The sequence below is a fragment of the Rhodnius prolixus genome, unplaced genomic scaffold (assembly GCF_049639745.1).
Source record: "Rhodnius prolixus isolate KJV_2025 unplaced genomic scaffold, Rpr scaffold_30, whole genome shotgun sequence".
In the NCBI taxonomy this organism is placed as follows: domain Eukaryota; kingdom Metazoa; phylum Arthropoda; class Insecta; order Hemiptera; family Reduviidae; genus Rhodnius; species Rhodnius prolixus.
In genome coordinates this window covers 613,871-633,800 of record NW_027411638.1, presented here as the reverse complement: position 1 = coordinate 633,800, position 19,930 = coordinate 613,871, and the positions used below count along the sequence as shown (strand labels likewise).

General features: G+C 33.8%; 1 protein-coding gene across 3 annotated transcripts in view; it reads right to left on the bottom strand.

The window, feature by feature from the left end:
* Positions 1-19,930, bottom strand: part of Ubr1 (Ubr1 ubiquitin ligase) — a 53,220-nt gene that overhangs the window by 311 nt on the left and 32,979 nt on the right. For all 3 annotated transcript variants that reach the window (XM_074144057.1, XM_074144058.1, XM_074144056.1), the window contains 21 exons: positions 18,958-19,361; positions 18,124-18,261; positions 16,848-17,175; positions 16,131-16,450; positions 15,291-15,417; positions 14,213-14,409; positions 13,822-14,094; positions 12,311-12,805; positions 10,972-11,268; positions 8,992-9,386; positions 8,384-8,607; positions 8,059-8,297; positions 7,132-7,392; positions 5,757-5,887; positions 5,504-5,672; positions 4,717-4,829; positions 4,455-4,599; positions 3,794-4,024; positions 2,575-2,862; positions 1,770-1,991; positions 863-1,056 (listed from right to left, as the gene is read on the bottom strand). In XM_074144057.1, coding sequence (XP_074000158.1) covers positions 863-1,056; positions 1,770-1,991; positions 2,575-2,862; positions 3,794-4,024; positions 4,455-4,599; positions 4,717-4,829; positions 5,504-5,672; positions 5,757-5,887; positions 7,132-7,392; positions 8,059-8,297; positions 8,384-8,607; positions 8,992-9,386; positions 10,972-11,268; positions 12,311-12,805; positions 13,822-14,094; positions 14,213-14,409; positions 15,291-15,417; positions 16,131-16,450; positions 16,848-17,175; positions 18,124-18,261; positions 18,958-19,361 — 5,191 coding nt within the window. The remainder of the gene's footprint in view (positions 1-862; positions 1,057-1,769; positions 1,992-2,574; positions 2,863-3,793; positions 4,025-4,454; positions 4,600-4,716; positions 4,830-5,503; positions 5,673-5,756; positions 5,888-7,131; positions 7,393-8,058; positions 8,298-8,383; positions 8,608-8,991; positions 9,387-10,971; positions 11,269-12,310; positions 12,806-13,821; positions 14,095-14,212; positions 14,410-15,290; positions 15,418-16,130; positions 16,451-16,847; positions 17,176-18,123; positions 18,262-18,957; positions 19,362-19,930) is intronic.

Here is a 19,930-nt window from a genome sequence, read left to right as displayed (position 1 = left end):
CATAAAGACACCATATTAGTAGATTTTTCAGTTACTTGCAATTTTTTCGAAAACGGTCCTGATTTTCACTCAGTGTTCCCAGAAATAAGATACAAGTCGAAGGAATAGGTAACTATACATACGTTAACTTGGTATACAATTTTCATAAAATCCCGTTTGCCTTTTTCTAGAAAATCATGGATAAATGATGATAAAAAAGAAGCCTATTAATGTTTGTATTTGCTATATAAACTGATTTCATTTAAACTAATTGAAACTCTAATTTTTAATTCCTTTAACAGGGGCTGAATCGTACAATACACCTGACTGGTACTCTAGAGGAGAGCCTAAAGTCACTTCCCCCCTCGGAACTCTTTAAGGAATTTTTCTTAAGAAAAGTTTAAAATATAAGTAATAGGCCTACAGAAAGTAATTTGCAAAAGATAATGGCTTCCTTGAAAGCAGTGAAATATTAAATATGAACTTTTATTTTCTTCAGTTTCTGATTTATGTACCTTCAGTTTCTAATTAATGTTTTAAAAGACGATTGTTAGGAATCAGTTTTAAAGCAACAAAAAATGTACGTAAAAAACTTACCGAATTTAATAAGGCAATAGAACAAAATGTTTTAAATTGGAAAATAAAACATGGTAATTGTTGTAATAGCTTTGTTTTGAGTGAAAAGTAAATAAAAAAAATTGTTCAAAATTTAACTTGTGTGGTCTTTTTTTAACAAAAAAGAAATTATTCTTTTCCTTAAAAAACAGAATAAGCCAGAATTAAACACTCAGATGACCCTAAAACTGATTTTTCAGAGTATGAAAGAATGCAGCTCTTGTCAGTGTAGCCACGATTAAAATGAAATTTAAACATAAACATTTACTTCTCTTCCGACAGATGTAAAGGATTTCCTCTTCGTAATCCTTGATCTGGCTCGCCATAATCATCTAGGTACGGTGGTGCTAGAAAGCATCCTCTGTTTGGACTGGCTAAAAGCAATATTTCACATTCTCTAACCCTTAAGAATATTCCAGCTCCAGCCCCACATGTGTGACTATGAGAAGTGCAAGCTCCCACCTGTGAATTATAATAATTGATCCAACTGAATTAGTTACGGTGTCAAAATCGCAGATAAATAAAATATCATTTCTTATTATTAATCAGTCACTAAAAACAATTAACAATACATTTCTTACGTAAACGTTAGTTCGATAATTTTTTTTTTTTCTTGAAGAAGTGAAAAGTTACGACACATCTAATTACCCTTAATGTTAATAAGGATTGATTAGTGGCACCTTTTTATTAAAGCTATTCAGTAAATATTGATTGCTTAGCTCATTTCACTGTTTTAGCTGAAAATTATTGCTTCGAATAGTATTTTAAAACGAGCTTTTCTTAGATTTTTGAAATACTTTCAACCTCTGGTTAGTCCATTTATTAGTCCAGGACAGTTTTTCAAGTTTTATTGCAGCAAAATTATGTTTTCTGATGAATGCACCACTCAGATTTCAAAAAGCGTTAAATAAAGTGATCAGTAGAACTGACAAGGCATCCGCATCTAGCTGCGAATTGAAGACAATTCGTGCGGATAGTAAGGAATGAACACAATGGAATGGGGCTAGCCAGTTCTAAACATATTTTGACAACAAGAAATGCACTCGCTTATTTTCTTATGGTGAAACTAGAGATTAAAAAAAAAAAAAGAACAGCGGAATTCTTGATTTTTAAAATACCACCAAAGGACAAAGGTGTATAAATTTGCGGGTATTTAAATATTGAAGTGCCCTTACCAAAAGTTTATTTATTTCCGTTTGACAACAGTAAGTCTGCGAGCACAACATCTCTCCACAAATAAGACACATAGTAGGGTTCCTTGAATCTTCGCGGTCACTGTTTGGGCAAGTGAACAAAGATACTGTGTTCAGCAGTTCTGAATAGTCCTCAGGAAGACTCACCAACTGATTCATTGGGTTCATATCCCGTAAGTGAATTTCGCGCTTATATCGCGAAACCTAGAAAAAGAAAAGAAAAAATTATTTATTTTTTGTCAAGAATTAATTAAATCACTGCTCCTCAAACAAGAAGTGGTACACTTATAAAATAGATAAATAAAAATCTGAATCACACACCACTTTTAATCTATGAATTTTAATCAATGTTTCGTTAATACTTCCAAAATCACTCGAAAATAAATTTTCGCAGTTGACGTATTTTACACGAAACTTAGAATCTGAAAGTACAAAGGTACTCAAACATTCACACATATTTATTTAATTATTTTTTTTTTAACTGGACATTCTTACTGTATAAACATAATAGTACACAGTGATGGGGTAGAAGTAAAAGTATCTTTAAAAGATCATTAAATAACAAGTCGACAGAAAAGGGTAGTTGTGATCATATGCAGAATTAAACGGAATATCGTTTTTGAGGGGACCTCAAAACGTGTATTTTCAGTAATCAACTTCGAAAATTAAACAAGATCGCAAATACTTCCTCTTATGAGCAGTAACAAAAAGTATAAAACATATATTTCAAAGTGTGGCACTATTTTTATAGAGCAAGATAGTAACAAAGTATTCTAAAAAATGTTACCCTTGGATGTGTAGACCAAGTTGTGAAGAGTGCTTTAACATTAGACATGCCAAGTAAACCACTACAATTAGTCGGTAAACTCAGGTATCTACACAGATTTTCATAGGTATCTCCTTGTTGTTTCTTTAGATCCTGTGGAGCTGAAACTCCTGTGAGGAAATGGTAAAATATGGCCGCTGAACGTAGAAATGAAGTGCATGATCGCTTCAGTAGATCCCACATGGCGATAGTATTTACGCGGTCAACATGTTTCAAGATGGGAACGAGACTTTTTAAACAAGCAGTGTCCTGTAATTTAAAAAATATATATATATATAAATATGTTCTCCTTTATTATTATTATTTTTTAAGAATAAAAAGCCACTCATCAGATAAGAGAACTGAAAAAATTAATATGTATATTGAAATATCCCTAAATACATTTTTGCACACAATCGCAAACCTACTCATCAGCAGCACAGCCTATAGTAGTCGAGTAAGAGAGCATTAGTTTGTCGGAAAATTTAAAAAAAAAAAATATCAGTTAAAAAAGATTGTTGTCAATGGACTTCACAAGTTTAATGTTGCACTTAATGAAAATACCACACACTGTCAGAAAATCTGCAGTTTACATAATTTCTCAAAGTTATAAGGTGAGGGCCCAATTTAGTTGGAAGTTGTATTGTAAACAAATAAATTGGGACATGACAGTATTGCTGGAGCCTATACTCATTCAGCTTTGAACAACCTCACAGGATTAATGTGGCACACTCACCGACAATCCACACTGATTTACAGATGTATTGGAGGGTCTGGGGAAAGGCCTGAAGTTAAATTAGATGTTGGACTGTGTATCATAAAATTAGTACTCCTACAGAACAAGTCAGTCTCAAATACTGGGACACAACACTGAATTTCGCAGGATTTAAATTGTGTACAGTAACAGGATTTAATGTGTACACATCAAGAAAATACTACAATATTCAACAACAGACAAATTGACAGGTTTTAACTACCAAATTGGGTAATTATTGAGTATTTATCTAATATATCAGATTTCAGTAATTCTGTAACTCCATTCAAAAGTTTTCTTCTTTTGGATTTTTCTTCGGATGGATTGGCTTGAGGGCTTCATATTGTGAACAATAAGAAAAGCGTATTCTGCTCGAAAGTGATAACCACTTACTCAATATCTCAAAAGTTGTGCGTTACCTCCATTATTAAACAATGTTTTACTTACCTCATCACTTTCATCGGACCCAGTTACAGGCAACAAATCTGAAAGAACTATCGCTTGTGCCATATTTACTAGAAGTAGCAAGGTTACTATGTGCAGATCGAGTATAGACCCACATGGAACCGGTATGAAGTCTCCGTGGAAGATGCTAGGTAGAGCTCCTGTGAGTGGCACTAGTAAGCCCAGACAATCCCAATCTATCAGGCATGCATCTTCAACCTTATTATCGATTATCTGTAATGTAAATACATTACAGTAAACAGTGTACATACCATTAACATGCTACTTAAACCAAATTCTGTATTTAACTATCACAAATCTTACATTTAGAGCAATGATTATTGTAATACTGATTGGCACATTTTAAGTATATTTGGGAATTGTTCAAAAACGTCATCCTCACAGTATGATAAATCATTTTTTCCATTTTCGAGAAAATTTCAAAAACTCGAGCACTTATCCTATCAAGTCGTACAATTTCAAATAAAATTAAAGTTGATATTACTACTTAACAAACTTTTTCATAATCAACTTTGTTATAGATTTTTATAAACTAAATGCTGTGACCTATAGAATTGTGTAAGCAAAATTCACGAAAAAATGTAACATAAAAACGGAGAAACGGGTGGAGAAAAAAAAGTGGGGAAACAATATGAGAACGTACCATCATGAGCAGCCTAACTCCTATTTTGTTAGCAACTTGCTTATTTTTCCACACGGCTCCCAACAGTCCCGATAATTTTATTAAATTCTCCAGACCATCCTGTTGACGGCATGTAAAATCTCCTAGTAAAGGTTTATCTGTATATCTAAACATTAAATAGAAAACATTGTTTAAATTATGAAGTTCAGTTTAACTTAAATAATTTCAACTCAAGGAGTTGTCCGTGTTTATTTTAACCCAAAATTATAAACTAATAACAGACCTTAACAGACATTCAGTCGCCCGCACTGTATATGCACAACACTTCCAAGCCATCATGGGAACTGCTGGATCATCTTCGTGAGGATGTACCTCCAGTCCTTTTGTATAACACATCTGAAAAAGTTGATTATTTCTTAATAAATAACTGTAAATGCATACATTCCTATGCTTTCATGAAAATTGAAAAGCAAATCGATCAATGATTTCGCCGAGTATGTTTTTATATATATACGATTAAATAAACATAGTATTAGTGAACTAAATTCTGGTCGTTTTTTTTGTTTTTTTTTGTATTTTCTTAACGTACTGTCAAAAAGTACAGCGAGACCCTTTCTTTCACCAACCGTCCATGATCTTATGAGAATTTATTATACTTTTGCTTTAAAACACATGTAACTATTGTTTCCATTTAATACATGCATCGATTTTGCACATAACATTTTTACAACCTAAATAGCCTGGATAGATACCGGTGTAGGGGGACAAAAAACCGAAGTCGCGCTTCTGATTTACCGATCTTCATTAAACCTATACTTATGATGTATAAGTATGTACATAAAAGGAAACAGTCTTGAAAGGGCACTTTAGAGGAACATTAAAACAGGCCGAGAAGCCTACCCTCAAACCAACTATTCACTTTTCAACCATGAGTGTGTGTGTGTGTGTGTGTGGAATGATTTCTGAGGGCAAATTACGGAGAGATTTTTAAAAATCATGCACTGATCGTTAAAAATATTTTTTATTTCCTTTCCTCTAATGTTTCTGTGTTTATCACGTTTTACAATCACCTGAGCAAACAGTTGAATCATTTCTAGTAGATCTGAGGATACTATAGACTGCCTTGGTACTTCTTCTGGAACTTTAAATTGATTAAAATCACGCATTCCTAAGAATATTCGTAATTTCATGAAAATATCACCCTCTCTTAAGGTTACAAATCTATTAAGTGAAGCTGTCCTGAAATGTAAAAAAAAAAAAAATGAAAGACTAGCGCAGATTATGTTCATCAATAATTAATGTACAAGCACTAAGCCAACCTACCTTGGAAAGGAGGATGTAGACATTGTGACATTACTATTAATACTGCCGGATGATTCATCTGTTGAGCCAGGCTGGCTCAAAGACTGCGGAGTTACGTCCGAACTACTCGTACTGGTTTGATCTAAATCCAGCTTTTAAAATATACAAATATCGAAGTATAATTTTTACTTAAAGTTACACACTTACATTTACACAAAACTTAAACTAATGATAAATCTAAGTTTACAAATATGTACAATAATTACTATTGCCATTTTCGAAAAAGTAGCAAAAAATAAAAATAAATAAAATAAAACTTACCTCCACCCTTAAAACCCTTCTCAAATTAATACCACACCACCCAACCCCGCGAATACGATTTCCCCCCCCCCCCCAAAAAAAAAGTTCAAATAAAAATAATTGCGATAGTACGAAGTAGTAGTCGCAAAGTTTAAAAAAAGTTAGTTATATTGTTAAAAGAAATGCGCTTTTGATTTTTATCTAAGAAGTATATCGTGTCAACAACGGCAGCTACATACGAAATCCCAAATCAATAGCTTAGTTGAAAAATACCCCACAATCGGTATAACATTATAAGAGACGAATTATTTCGAAGTAACCGGAAATAAATAACTTTTGGACTTAAAACAAATCTTTTTGCTCATATTTATTTTTATTTTGTGTACACTTCGCATAATAATGTAAATAGTTCACTTGATTGACTGCATACATCTTTGGATTAACATACTTGGCCTTAGCAACAACCCGGTGAATTAGTACTTATTTTAAAGTTTTAATGTTACATATTAAATGAAAAATTTGATTATTTTATTAACATTATTATTATTATTATTATTATTATTTTGAATTTAATGAGTGTGTAAAATACTTTAACTTGGCACTCCATTCTTGGAGTCTTTTATAGAAAAATCTTTCTAGATTTTTGCTTAATCCTCTTCTGGAAAGCAAAAGACTAATTTTACCGGAAAAATGTTATAAATAAAATAATAGGTTCTTAAAACTTTAGTATTATTACAAAGGGAGCCCCAAAGAAAACCGTTAGAAGCATTTACGAAAATACCGCAAAAAATGAAAATTTTTACAGTAAAGCAGGAATTTGAATCTTCTTTGTTCCATATCCTGCTTTTACTAAAATGAAATATCAAATTTAAATTTTCTGCGATTTTGTTTTTATGAGTTGTAGAAAACACAAAATCTAAAAAAAAATGGAGTGTTCGATTTTTCCTATTTTTTCGATACTTCCAAAAATTTAGATTTTCACTCAAATTTTTAGAAATTTTTCATATTCAGGTGGACCTTAAAACATGAACAACCAAATTCAAAAAAATGCAAGAGTTGCAGTACTTGCTCTTTTGAGGGGTAAAAGAATACTTACCATTTCCATTTCAAGGTCGGTAGACTCTACTTCCGAAGCAGTGTCCACAATTTGTTCACATATTGGCTGTCCATCATCATCTGATTGTCTAATGGTTGAAGACTGGTTCGGATTTGTCCTCAAAGCCTCATCTACCTTTCTTTTGTGTTTCACGGCCAACAAGGAGGCCTCGTACCAGCTCGGGAACGACACCCTTTCTACTAACGACTCAATGGGCTTAGTTCCAGCAATAATATTCAATTCGGGTATAACGGGTATTACCTTAAAAAAGAAGATACAAATAATACAAAAATAAAAACAAATAATACACTGGTAACTTAAATTTGATATGTAATATTTAAACCTCAAGAATGTTTATAAAAAAAAAAATAAAATAAAAACAAGTTTGACTTTCCTTTAAAGTATTCTGTGCACAAATATTAAACGATTTTTTATAAATAATATCAAGGTTTCTAAAAACCAATTTAGAAAAATTGACACTTTTGGCAAACAAGAGAAAGTAAAAATTAATCTATACAGTGTACCTAATATTAAAAAAATTATGAATTTTCGCCAAAAATGTCTTCTTAATTCTGAACAGGTGTTAGCACCGTACGCTGTAGTATGAAATATACTTTATATTGGAACCTTAAAACTACCCTTTCCCTAAAAATTCACTAGAACGATTTTTTTTTTTTTTGTTTTGGAAAACAACTCAAATTGAACTTTCAGATTTACGTGAATGTTATGTGAATCCAAAGTTTAAAGAAAATCTCTTCCAGAAATTAACAAAAATAGTAACAAAAAATTCTCTGTAATGTGGCACTTACAGTTGGCTGGTTTACACCAAAACCTTATTTTCAGGGTCAACCAGTAGTAACTTATGAAATATATTTGGAATTTGTTTTTTTCCGTTTTGAGTAATGCTGACCAACTGAGAATAATTACCGTATTGTTTAGGCAATTGCACAATGGGCACAAGTACTCATTTTTCTCAATGTCAAAGGATGTAGGTTGTCTCAATCGATACGGACGGCGATTTTCTTTTGACAGGATACCATCAATGTATGACGACCAGCAAGTTGAGTGCATTACATGTCCACAAGTTGAAGCATGCGGCGCGGGTCCCAAGTTGTAATCTAGCGTTAAATTTGCGAAATTCTGTGGATCTACGCCAAATTCACCATCTGCAAGAATGGAAAAGAATTTTGACCCTAAAAATTAGATGAACAAAGTGAATGTTTTACGAATTTTAGTGTATTTATTGATCTACTTTTGTTTCTCGTACGGCAGTGTACGGTTGATTTTTGAACGAAGGCTGCTAGCACCATGGCTGGACCATAATGCTTCACTAGTTGGCTCTCTTGACAAATGATACAAGTAAGCATACAGTTTTTACGACTATCTGCTGATCGTGGGGTTTGATACGGACCCAAACACACTACAGGCCCCTCAGTTGATGTTTCCATATCCATTTCTCCTTTCTCTAAGGCAGACCTGCAATTTCAATAATATTAATATTATAAATATAAATAAATAAAATAAAAACAAACAGATGAACATTTTTAACTGTTTAAAAGGATCTTAATATAAAAATTTAAAAGAGGAATATGATTATTTTTAATTTAAGGCGCTCCAACTTCTGAGGTTATTGGCACCCAAAGTTTTTTCAGTGCACTGCCTGCCTCTGGACAGTGTTCTCTCGTTAAAGACAACACTTTCTATCACCGAACAGTGAGCTGTAAAAAGCTTCTAGGAAGAGAAAATCTAAGGGCCAGCGGCTAGTTCGAACCCAAATCTCCGCGAGGGAATCCAAAACGCTAACAACGTAGCTAATTCCTTCTCTAAGAGATATATATTATTTCTGTATTTATATATTACCTGTCAGACAAATGTGTTTCATTGAAAAGAGCAGCGTTCTCCTTCATGAACAGTTGCTGTTGCATGGTTATCTGAGCCATAATTTTAGCTCTCTTCTCTGCGGCCAGTTTTGCTCGATATTTCTTCTCCTGAGCATCCGGCCAAATCCGAACATCCGAAGAGCTTTCACCACAGCTACTGCTGGCCATATTCTCTTCAGACTTCTTATAAGCAACTTGCCGATATTTTTTCAGAATAAAATTCAGTAAATCTCTATGTACTTCCACTCGGGCGCTGCTCGTTAATTCTTCTAAAATTTTTTCTAGGCCCCACTTTTCTGCTCTTGTCGTAAATTGAAAAAAAGTTGAATACTTCTGTTCCTCTTCGTGTAAAGCATAACCAATAAGATGTAGAATCTGAGGCAAAATAAGAATTAGGCTCAAACAAGTTCTTAGATAAAAATTCACACTTATTTCTTTTAATACAATTGCTACAACTGTAATGTCTGAACAATGAAAGGAGGGGAATAAAAAATGACTATTTTTCCATTTTAAGAAGTTCAAGAATTTTAAAACCTAATTTTAAAACGTATCTATTCAAGTGTAAAGTTAAGAAATTCAAGTCTACGCTTTCGATTTTGAAAAGACAGTTCGATTGTAGCAAAGATAGGCAGACTACGCTGGTTGGGGCGGTATGGATGCCAAACGTGGTGCAAAAAAAAGAACATCCTGGAAGGAAAATACCGCGGGGAAGGCCTCACTTAAAATGGTTTCAGGATGTCGAGGAGGATTTAGGGAGGAACGAAATAAGGCAATGGAGAAGAATTGTGAATGACTGAGACGCCTGGCAGCTAACTCTTCTGGCCAAAGCCAAGATTCTTTAAGGGCCACAGAGCGAATGGAAGAACAAGAAGTTCGATTGTGGAATGTTTTTCACATTTAAAGATTTTTGTTTGTGTCATTCTAGGAAAGTGTACAGCTAGTAAAGCCTGCACACGCTTTATGTGAAATGACGATAGTACGACGTTGGTTTCAAAAAATAAATCATGGTGATATGATCATAGAAAACACGATAGCATCTTAAATCGTTGTTAAAAGCGATGCCGAATCGAATGCGAGCACGTAACTATGTCAAAAGCTACCATCTCGATACTAGAAAATGATAAAAAAGAAATGAGGGAAGGACTGAATGAACTTTCCCCTTAACAGGCAACCAAGAGAATTTGTTTTCGCCAACTTCTTTTAAAAACTCCTCGCAAGACAAAAGCCCAAAGAATGGTTTCAACAAAAGACGTAATAATTGGCAGATAGATGGCTTATAAGCCAATAAGAAAATTGGACCCAGTGGAATATATTTAGAACATCAATGAAACGGTTATAAAAGGCACTAAGGTAGCGGAGGTGTGAGGTGCGCAAAACTAAAAAGTATTGTAGTAGTGGTTCCGATTTTCAGTCTCGGCATTGGATTTTATTCACGATGAGTGTGAATGTTTTAGGTAAAAAATGTTTTGTCATTCGCTTTCCTCCATGGCATGTGATTGTTAGTAGGAAGCAAAGCCTACTTGAACCAAAAGCAATACTTTTTAATTTATATATTTAAAAACATAAATAATTTTTTGCGCCTGAGAGACCTGTACAAAGAATATTCCCTATTAAATACATCCGATAAGGTTTTCTGGAGTAAGTAGAAGCTTGTGAAAAACCAAAGGGAAGTCAGAAATAACTGCACAAAAGAAAGAAATATTATTTATTTAAAAAAAAAGAAAAAAATGGTTCGGGCATAACAGAAAATGAATGAGACTAGTGGTCGCGAAGAGTGATTGACTACATGTAAGATGTACTCACTGGAGGCAGGATGCTACGGTAGAAATGTTTTATAGAGACATGGGCAAGAAACTAGAATGATCACAATTATTGGAGATCCCAGTTCCAAGCTAGATGCTCGAAATTATGGAATAAAGCTTGCAAAGAAGGTATTAGTAAAAATAAGATTCCACCTTACCTTATGAAGTTGGGCTTCTGAAAAACTTCTAGCGCGTAAATTTAATGACCGCTCTAGCACCACTTTCATTATGTGCAACATTACATCACATTGCAGAAGATCTGCGACCATATTGAAAGGTTCTGAAAACGACGGTAATACAGGTGGCGGGCAACATTCAAGACCACTCTTATCTCTGCGGAGCTTACGTTGCTCTTCTTCAGACTTTGACATTTCCTCTTTTGTATAATGGTAGAAAAATACATTGTATTTATCTAACAAGTCAGGTTTAATTACATAAACTCCTTTACCTGAAACCTGAAAATAAATAAATTAAAAATACAAAAATGGATTTGATAGGGAAATGATTTGGGCTTGTTTAGAGAGTAATCTCGGATTTAATAGAACCACTGAACTATGGCAACATATACTCGACTGTCAAAAAGAGCAGACCAAAATGGTCCAGCCTCGGGATAAAAACCTCACGAGATTCATGGGGTCCAGGAGGCGAATGAGCTGTAGAACCCTTGAACTTTCATCTCTTTTAAGAAATGAGTTCTTGAAAAATTAAAAAAGTTAATAAATAAGTAGATCAATATTACCCGATAAAGTTAACTAGAACAGTTGTAAATAATATGGTATTTACGTATTTCTAGGTTTACGGCGAGCCAAAATATGATGTCACTAGTGCCTAGTCTTTTTCAGTCTTCTGCACCCTACATAGTGTTTTTTTGTTTCAGACAACATGTCCAACACTGGTCAGTGAGCTTAAAAGGCTCCTAGGGCGAAAAAATCTAAGAATAAGCGTTTTAGACACATACACACTACATTACAATCGTTACAATGATTTATATTGTTTAAAATATATATTTACTTAATATTTAGTTTAATTGAGTTAAAAATGACCGACAATGTCGGATCTTCAGAAGAAAAAATTAAAATAGACTGTTTTAAAGATTTGGTTAATTGTTAATTCTCACATTAATAAATGCAGTCTATATTTGTTATCATATAATTGGATTTTTTTATTTAATTTAATTTTTTTTTTTTGGGCGGTCCCCGAGGCTGGTTCACACTTGTACCATCTAATTGAAATATTTGGAATTATATATATATATATATATATATATAGATAGATAGATGTTTCCAGATGGTCGTTTCTGGCTTCGGTCTCAAGACAGAAGCCGAAGGGTCTGGGAAAAGACAAGAAGAGTTACCTCCTAAACCAATGTCTTTTTCCAGTGAAGGCAATGTCAATGTATCAAGTAAGTATTCCTTTTTTTTTTCTTTTTTGCACTTTTGAGCATAAAAAGAGCATCCCACCACTCGTAAATGCAGAATGATGTACATACTAACTTACCTGTTTTTTGTAGGTCGCAACTTCGTTGATGACCCTCTCCATGCCTGTTTCATGGTTCACATCATCTGGTAGAGTCTTATTTACTTCAGAATGCGTAAGTGGATGTATGAAAAGCTGATGTATGATTTCATTCTTAATACACTCATCCTGAGTAACTTTACCCACTCCCGGTACAAACCTCTCACCAGTAATCACGATCAACAAAGACAAAAATTCCTCAACCATATTTATAGTTTGCTTCATTGTATCTTCTTCTGAACTTTTAATAGAATTGATTTCAAAATCATCTGATGCCCAATATATAAGACCATATTTATTCAATGTATGTATAAGAAATTCGTTGCTTTCAATTAATGAAGCGCCAATTTGGAGAAGTACTACATCTTTGTCCAACATTTCTCCTCTACATTTAACATTATGATAGAAAAAAATCTGATTTGATAGAGAATAGCCGTTTCGTCGCCACATTCCGGCGTGTACTTGCGCTATCATCACCTGAAAGCAATATTTAATACTCAGTATTGTTTCCTGCACAAATATGGGCACAACAAGTAGTCCTTTTTTATAATACAATGATCCAATTGCTAAAAACATATAAAGCTATATAGCTAAATAAATAAGTAACATGTATGTAATTAATATCCGAAGTTTTAAGGAAATCGTTAGGACCATTTTCGAGAAAAAAGGTAACAAATCAAAAATAGTCACCGAGAGTAGCTGAACGGTTGCAACCTTAGTACTGGAAGAGATAATGCTAATCAATGATGCTTTTAGCTCCTAAAATTTTTCATTTGTAAAATACTCTGTTCGCCAACTTACAAGAAATCCTGATTCCTTAAGACAGATAATTAAAAATTAGGCTAGGTAGAAACTTAGAAAAGCACTGGATTTCTCAGCAACATTGTCTGCATCTAGGTTTGTAAAGAGATATTTTTTTAAGTTAAAAAGAAACGATTGGAGCTATATTCGAAAAGAATGCGAAAACAAACAAAACAAAAACAAAATAAATAAGCGGTAAAGTTCCGGTTTGAGTATCCAGCTCTTTTATTTTACGAACCACGCATGGATTGGATCAAAGTTAGGTCGTTTTTTTAGTTTCTTCAAAGTTATACGAGTACATTCACTCGCTGAGTTGAATGCAATAAATAGTTATGGAATGTAATTGGAACTGGGCGGTTTGGGTAGCCAGCCACTTACAAAAAATAGAAAATTCTGACTATGCTCGTATCCTGGTTTGACGATACATACTTGTAACCCTTTATTCTTTTTTGAAAAAGTACACTAACAAGGGATGCTTGGAGGTGTTCTAAAAATATCTTAAAATGGAGTAGGCAGACTTATTGGTCACTTCTCAACCCTCTCATTTACTTATTTATTTGGGATACGAGCTACAGTAGACGTTCTTATTTTTATTTTATAATCGGAGGCTTGAATAAATAATTTTTAAATGAATTATTTCTTTATATCTATTACATCTATATTACAGAAGGAACTTGGTTTAAAGCCACAACCTGAGTACGAAGTACTGGTTCAATAATCTGCACAGGTGTCTGTTTGGTGAGATGGTAGAATTCGGAAGAATCAAAAGTTAATCCATATTTCTCTAAATGTAAATGTAAGCCAGCTAAAAATCTTGTCAGCGGCAGATGTATAGACACAGGCTGGGTTGATACGTCATACTGCAAGCAGGATACACTGTGATCTGCCAGCTCTCTTACAACACCCGGCTGGTTTGGATCAAAGCTAGGGTTTTCGTAGAGTTTTTTTAGAGTTAAACGATAGGCCTGAAACAGAAAACAATAGGGGGGGTTGCCAGACTTCATCCATTTACTATGTTTTCAGACTTAACTTACGGCATAGGACTCTTATGAGAATAGGAATCTTTTTCAGAATCTAAATTACCTTGATGAGAACGACTCTGTCCGACGAACACCATTTTAGCATCATTGTTATAACTGGTGCTAATTTGATGTGCAAGTTAAAAGCTGACTCCCATTCTGGTTCGTATTCCATATGCTGTCCAACCTGCCGGGTCACTGAATCCATACCCTGCATGTAGGTTAACAGTGTCAATATCAAAGATACTCCTTGCAAAAATCCTGAAAAAAAAAAAAAAAAAAAAAAAAAAAAAAAAAAAAAAAAATAGATTACATATTAATTCATAATCAAAATTACTGTTTCATTTTATTGTAAATAGAGGAACCAAAAAGGTTTGGGTCAAAATCAGCAAAAGCTGAAAGAATTGGATTTTCCAGATTTATAAAGTTTTCGAAAACCGTTTTAACATTTTTTTTTTAACTAAATAAAAAAATAAAAGTATGTCGCTTTTATTTAACATACTTTCTCTAGGAAAAATTATTTTAGCGAGAACTGAAGTAAATTTGAGCTTAAATGCTACTCTTTAAAGTAGAACTTCATTATTGTCCGGTACAGTATCAAAGAATACAATCTCTTGCGAAAATTTCTTTATTTTCTAATTTAGAGAAATCTGTTGGCCAGAAATGAGATTCTCCTGAATATTTTTCTTTTATTTCATTTTTTTTTTTATTTACTAATTACAGGCCTACTAGATACAGAAACTTGTAACGTTTTCTTAAGGTAATGGATTTTTGGGAGGTTCCCAGGGAAAGGCAAACGCATGCACCCCTCAACTGCCACGCCAGAGCAATGTACGGTTCTGTCATCTATATAAAATTAGGTAACATTTAGAAATTGATTAGATTACAAAATTTGAAAAACCGGTTATTCACATATGCAGTACAGCACTTCACCTATTCTCATTTAAAACATTTTTCCGGAAAATTAATTACTTTTGGGCGTTCTGGGGAATCTCTAAAAGTTAGCTTAGTTAACGGGTGAAATTTTGAGTTCAAGGGCGGGAAGACAGCGACCATAAATGTTAACTACATTGTATCTATAGCACTTAAAATTCTACCCATACATTTAGGTTGAAATTTTCAGGCAGATTTTTTTTTTTTACCTTTGCGAAGTTCATCAGTCCAACTGGTCGGAGGACTTCCTAACAAAAATCTTATATCGTACAGGATGTAAGTGGCTCTCTTAAATGGTCCTGTTGGTGCAGTGCGGTCGAACTCCAGCTTGCCAACCTAATAATGCATTGGAATTTTAAAATTAAATCACAAAGTAAATTAATTGAAGTCACGATTTTATATGCATGATAATGTACGTCGCTAGAAAGAGTTACATAATACTTGCAGGAAAGTAGGAATTACCACAATGAACGCTGTGTACTACATAAACAAATTTTACATAAAAGCTCCTAAGTTTTTATGTCGTTTAATGATTACTCTTCTGTAATGATGTACTACTATGATACTGTTACCACAGCTTCTGTGTAGGTTCGGCACAACTCAAAATCTGACAACCAAAGAAAGTTCAGATTTGATATTTTGTTACCTTGTTAATTGTTATTTGGAACTCAACAATAAGGTTTTGATCAACACTGATCGCAAGGATTTTTTATATGAGTTTTTCGATGTTTTTCCCCTTCTTTATGACTGCTTTTACTTTATATTCTTTTAAATCCTAAAAATATTTTTATTTTGATTTTTACTTTAAAAACATCTAATTTATATTTCAAAATTACATTAAAACTTTTATAACACACATATATACATATATTGATTGCCTTAGATTGTCTTGTCTTGCATTTGACTTAAAGGTTATATGCGAAATTTACAGTAAAGTAAGTTTGCTAGTCTCTCCGTCCACGACATCTAATTTGGTGACTGGACGTATAGCTCACAGACCAAATATGCTAAAATACATAAATAAGTCTAATTGATAAATAAAAACAAACCCTATTGCATTTTCTTGAACATTCAGATATGAAGGTATTGAGCAGTATAAACAGTACATCTTCATGAGCAATCAAATACTGGGCAATGGTCGGCACTGGAAACACTTGAATAGACAATGACGCTACGGAAAATCCATGGTCATGGTCGTCCCTTATGAAATCTTTCAAGACAGCTCCATAATTTTTGGTAAACACTTTAGCAAAAGATTTCTTGCTTTCATATTCCATGAACATGCCAGAGATTAAAAGACGATGCCAATGTAACCTCGCCGATTTCCACAATAGTGAGTCTTTCAATAATATACTTTCTATTAGAGTACCTGGAAGAAGATAATTATTTCTGTAATATGTGAACTAGATTGTACGAGGAACATATTAAAACCATTCGTATTTAATTTCTGGGGAAAAAACTTACGAGTAAACGAACGTTAGCATTGCCAAAGTTATACAACTGCATTCTGAATAAACAATGCTCTAAAGCATATTACTCAGCACAGATCTAAGTTTTGTTTGCAACACTAAGCACAACTCTTTATATATATAATTTAAAGACGAATTTTAAAACGCAGAAATTTTTTACACAGAGGAAAACCGTAAAATTTTAAGTGATAGAGTACATGCATACAGCAATTAGGAAGCATAGGGATTTGGTAGAATCGTATGAGCAGTTTAAAATATTACTACCTATAGCAGCATTAGTTATGAATTAACACTTACCACTACTCCCATCAGGATGCTTTTGGTGAAGTATAACATTCGAAAATATCTTCCGGAAACCTTCGGCCATTCCAACAAGTTTTTGCAACCATGTTAGTAAACGCAAAGCAAACATTTGATGAGCGACTACATAAGAATGAACAACTGAAACTTTTAAAGGACGAGTACTGTGCCTTGAAGTAAACCTTTCAATGTCCATCTTTAATTCCGTGCAATGTTGAAATGACGACGATTTGACGACAGCTCGTCCTTCTCGATCGATATTTGTTACAAACTCGATAGCATCTCGTTGAGTACATTTGATCACACGTGCTAAGGTATTTATGACCTAAGTGGAAATACAAAAAAAAAAAAATATATTAGAGAAGAAAATTTAAACACACACACACATAAACATATGGAACACAAACCAAATGTTTAAAAAATAGGGAATGTGAAAATTAATTTTCCCACCTTACAACGAGAACAACTTTATTTGTTCCGGCATTTTAGACACTTTTGGTATCTATTCCATCAGCAACTGTTAAGACTTAGAACACGGGGGCTAATAATTTTCTCTTACCTCCGCTGAGAATGAAAAAGTAAGAAGCGGTAGGAAGACAGAGAGATAACAAAAATGCTATAGAGAATAGCAGTCACTTCGAAAAAGATATGACCGACGGTAACTGTTAAGTACGGGGTGGTATTCAATTCCTCATTGAGGCAGACAGCGCCAATAAGCTCACTTTATCGGGTACTAAACAAAGAAATGAAAGCAATGAGAAGGCGAACAAACTGACTGTAAGTAGGCTCAAATGAGTTTCGAATCCTGTAGCCTGGCAACCACAGAGTTAGTTTTTAAGGTGGGATCGTAGCAAATCCTTAGGCTAGTGGGATAACTTCTTTAGTCAGAATCTCGTGAGGGAATCTTCATGGAAGATAAAAGCGGATTCGTAGACCCAGAGACCCTGTAGCAGGTTAAGGGAACATTTGAGCCCTACTGGGCCTGTCCTTTACAACCTTGATACGGTCGCTGTTGGTTTTGCTTAAGTTTAGAAGCGTAACACTCCTATACTCTCTGCCCACTGCAAGAATGAAATATCTTAAAACAGAACATCGACGCGCTATTAGCCGTTTTGAAGCCTTATACAGTTTAAGTGCCGTTTTTCAAGCTAGGATACGTTCTCTGAGCCATTGATTAAGTGATTAATTGGGAGGATATAACAATAGAACAAAACTCAAAGTAATTAGTACTAACTTCACACATACATAGACACAATGTACTATATATAATGACCTGTTCAAATGTGTGAGTTTCGTCATTGTATAAAACGGTACAATAGAGATCAGCTTCGCCAGAACTTAATGCATCAAGATCTTCTTCTACAACTCTTAAATCTAATGGAAGTCCAGGAGTGTATTCTAGCGTAAGGACCTAGAAAACATTAAATTGCTGTAAAAACTAAAAAAACATATAAAATAAAAAATATTGGATACTTGTATTTATTTATTCATGCAGATATTGCCTTCAGGTACATAGCTAGTCTAAGGCCTCTTAACAGACCAAATGAATGATACAAAGCCCAAGTATTCGGTGAGGGGTCACTGGAAGGCAGAGATCGAAGAGAAGATAGTCTACTAGCAACAGGTAACACGATCAGAAACTACTAGTTGAGATGAAACTCAACCAGTTTGAAATTAAAATAAACTTTTTTCTCTTTCTTCTTTCTTAAAATTTTCAAAACGACTACAAACTAAAAATATTGTACATGTCCAGATCCTGCCTTAACACATTCTGCTTGGCCAATTGACTATCGACCCTCCCCATTACAAAACGAATGAGGCGCCACAGTAGCCTACTGGTTAAAAGAGAGACCTGTAAAGCTAATATGTATTGGGTACTGGGTTCGATTTCCGGTCTTGGATTTTATTTAATGGTTAATAAAAGAAATTTATAGTAAAGTATGTTTGCAAGTCGCCTTCGTCCACGACACCTAATTAGGTAGTTGGACGTAAAGCCCGCCTGAAAAAAATAGGCAGTTACTTTACTTTTTTTGCAAAATGAATGACTCACAAGTGTCCAGTTTGTTTTTACCATAATAGTAATAATCCAAACGGAAATTTCAATAACCTGATATGCATATCGAAGTACAGCAGCAAATACATATTGTATTCTATCAGTTAAATCGCTGGGGAACTGTGCTCCATTCTTACTCTTCAAACCTTCTTCATGGGTTTTACAATAAGGTCCTTGCTTCCACGCTTCCACATCGCCACAGTCGCAGCATCCACCACCAGATGATGTACCCATTTTGTATTTATGACTTTTATGTTCTGACAATTTGAAGCAGTCCAAGCAAAGGACACAAGTTGGATCCATACCACAATCACGGCAGTTATATGTTGGCTCGCCTAATTTAAACACTTTGCCACATACTGATGGGGTGCTATCACAATCACTCAGGTAACTGAATACGATCTGCTTATCACCACGGCATATAAATTCTTCTAATGGATCTATTAGCTGTTCTTGTTCTAAAAACAGAAAATGTGGACATTAATAGACCTTCTTATATTAACATAAATATAGATCTCAATGAAGAGATGAAAAATAAGCTCCCCCCCGCCAAAAAAAAAGGTTTCAAATAAACGTAACACTTTATAATAAATTCAAAAAAATTAACTAAAAATCCAGAAGGGACCAATCTTGACCTAAAGATGATACAAAATTTTAACTTTTCAAGATTTTTCTTTTTGAGTTGTGCTGTCATCACACAAACCCATTCAAAAATCCACTTTCTTGTACTCATAAAACCAAATATATTTATTTAAAAAACTCGAAAATCTATACGCATGCAATTCTCACGTGAGGGAAACTTAAACTTCGTTGTTTGAGAGCTGATTGATCAATAACTTTCTTTAACTTCCTTCTATTCCTAAATTTGTTTGTTACTTCTAATCTTTTCTTTTATGCACAGAGAAGAGTTTTTATAACAAACTTGCAATAAACCAGATTTCAAAGCTTCAAATATACATATATTAACTTTGATGTTTACTTTTATGCGGTATTACTCTAAAGTTCCATTTCACCTTTTCCATGGGAT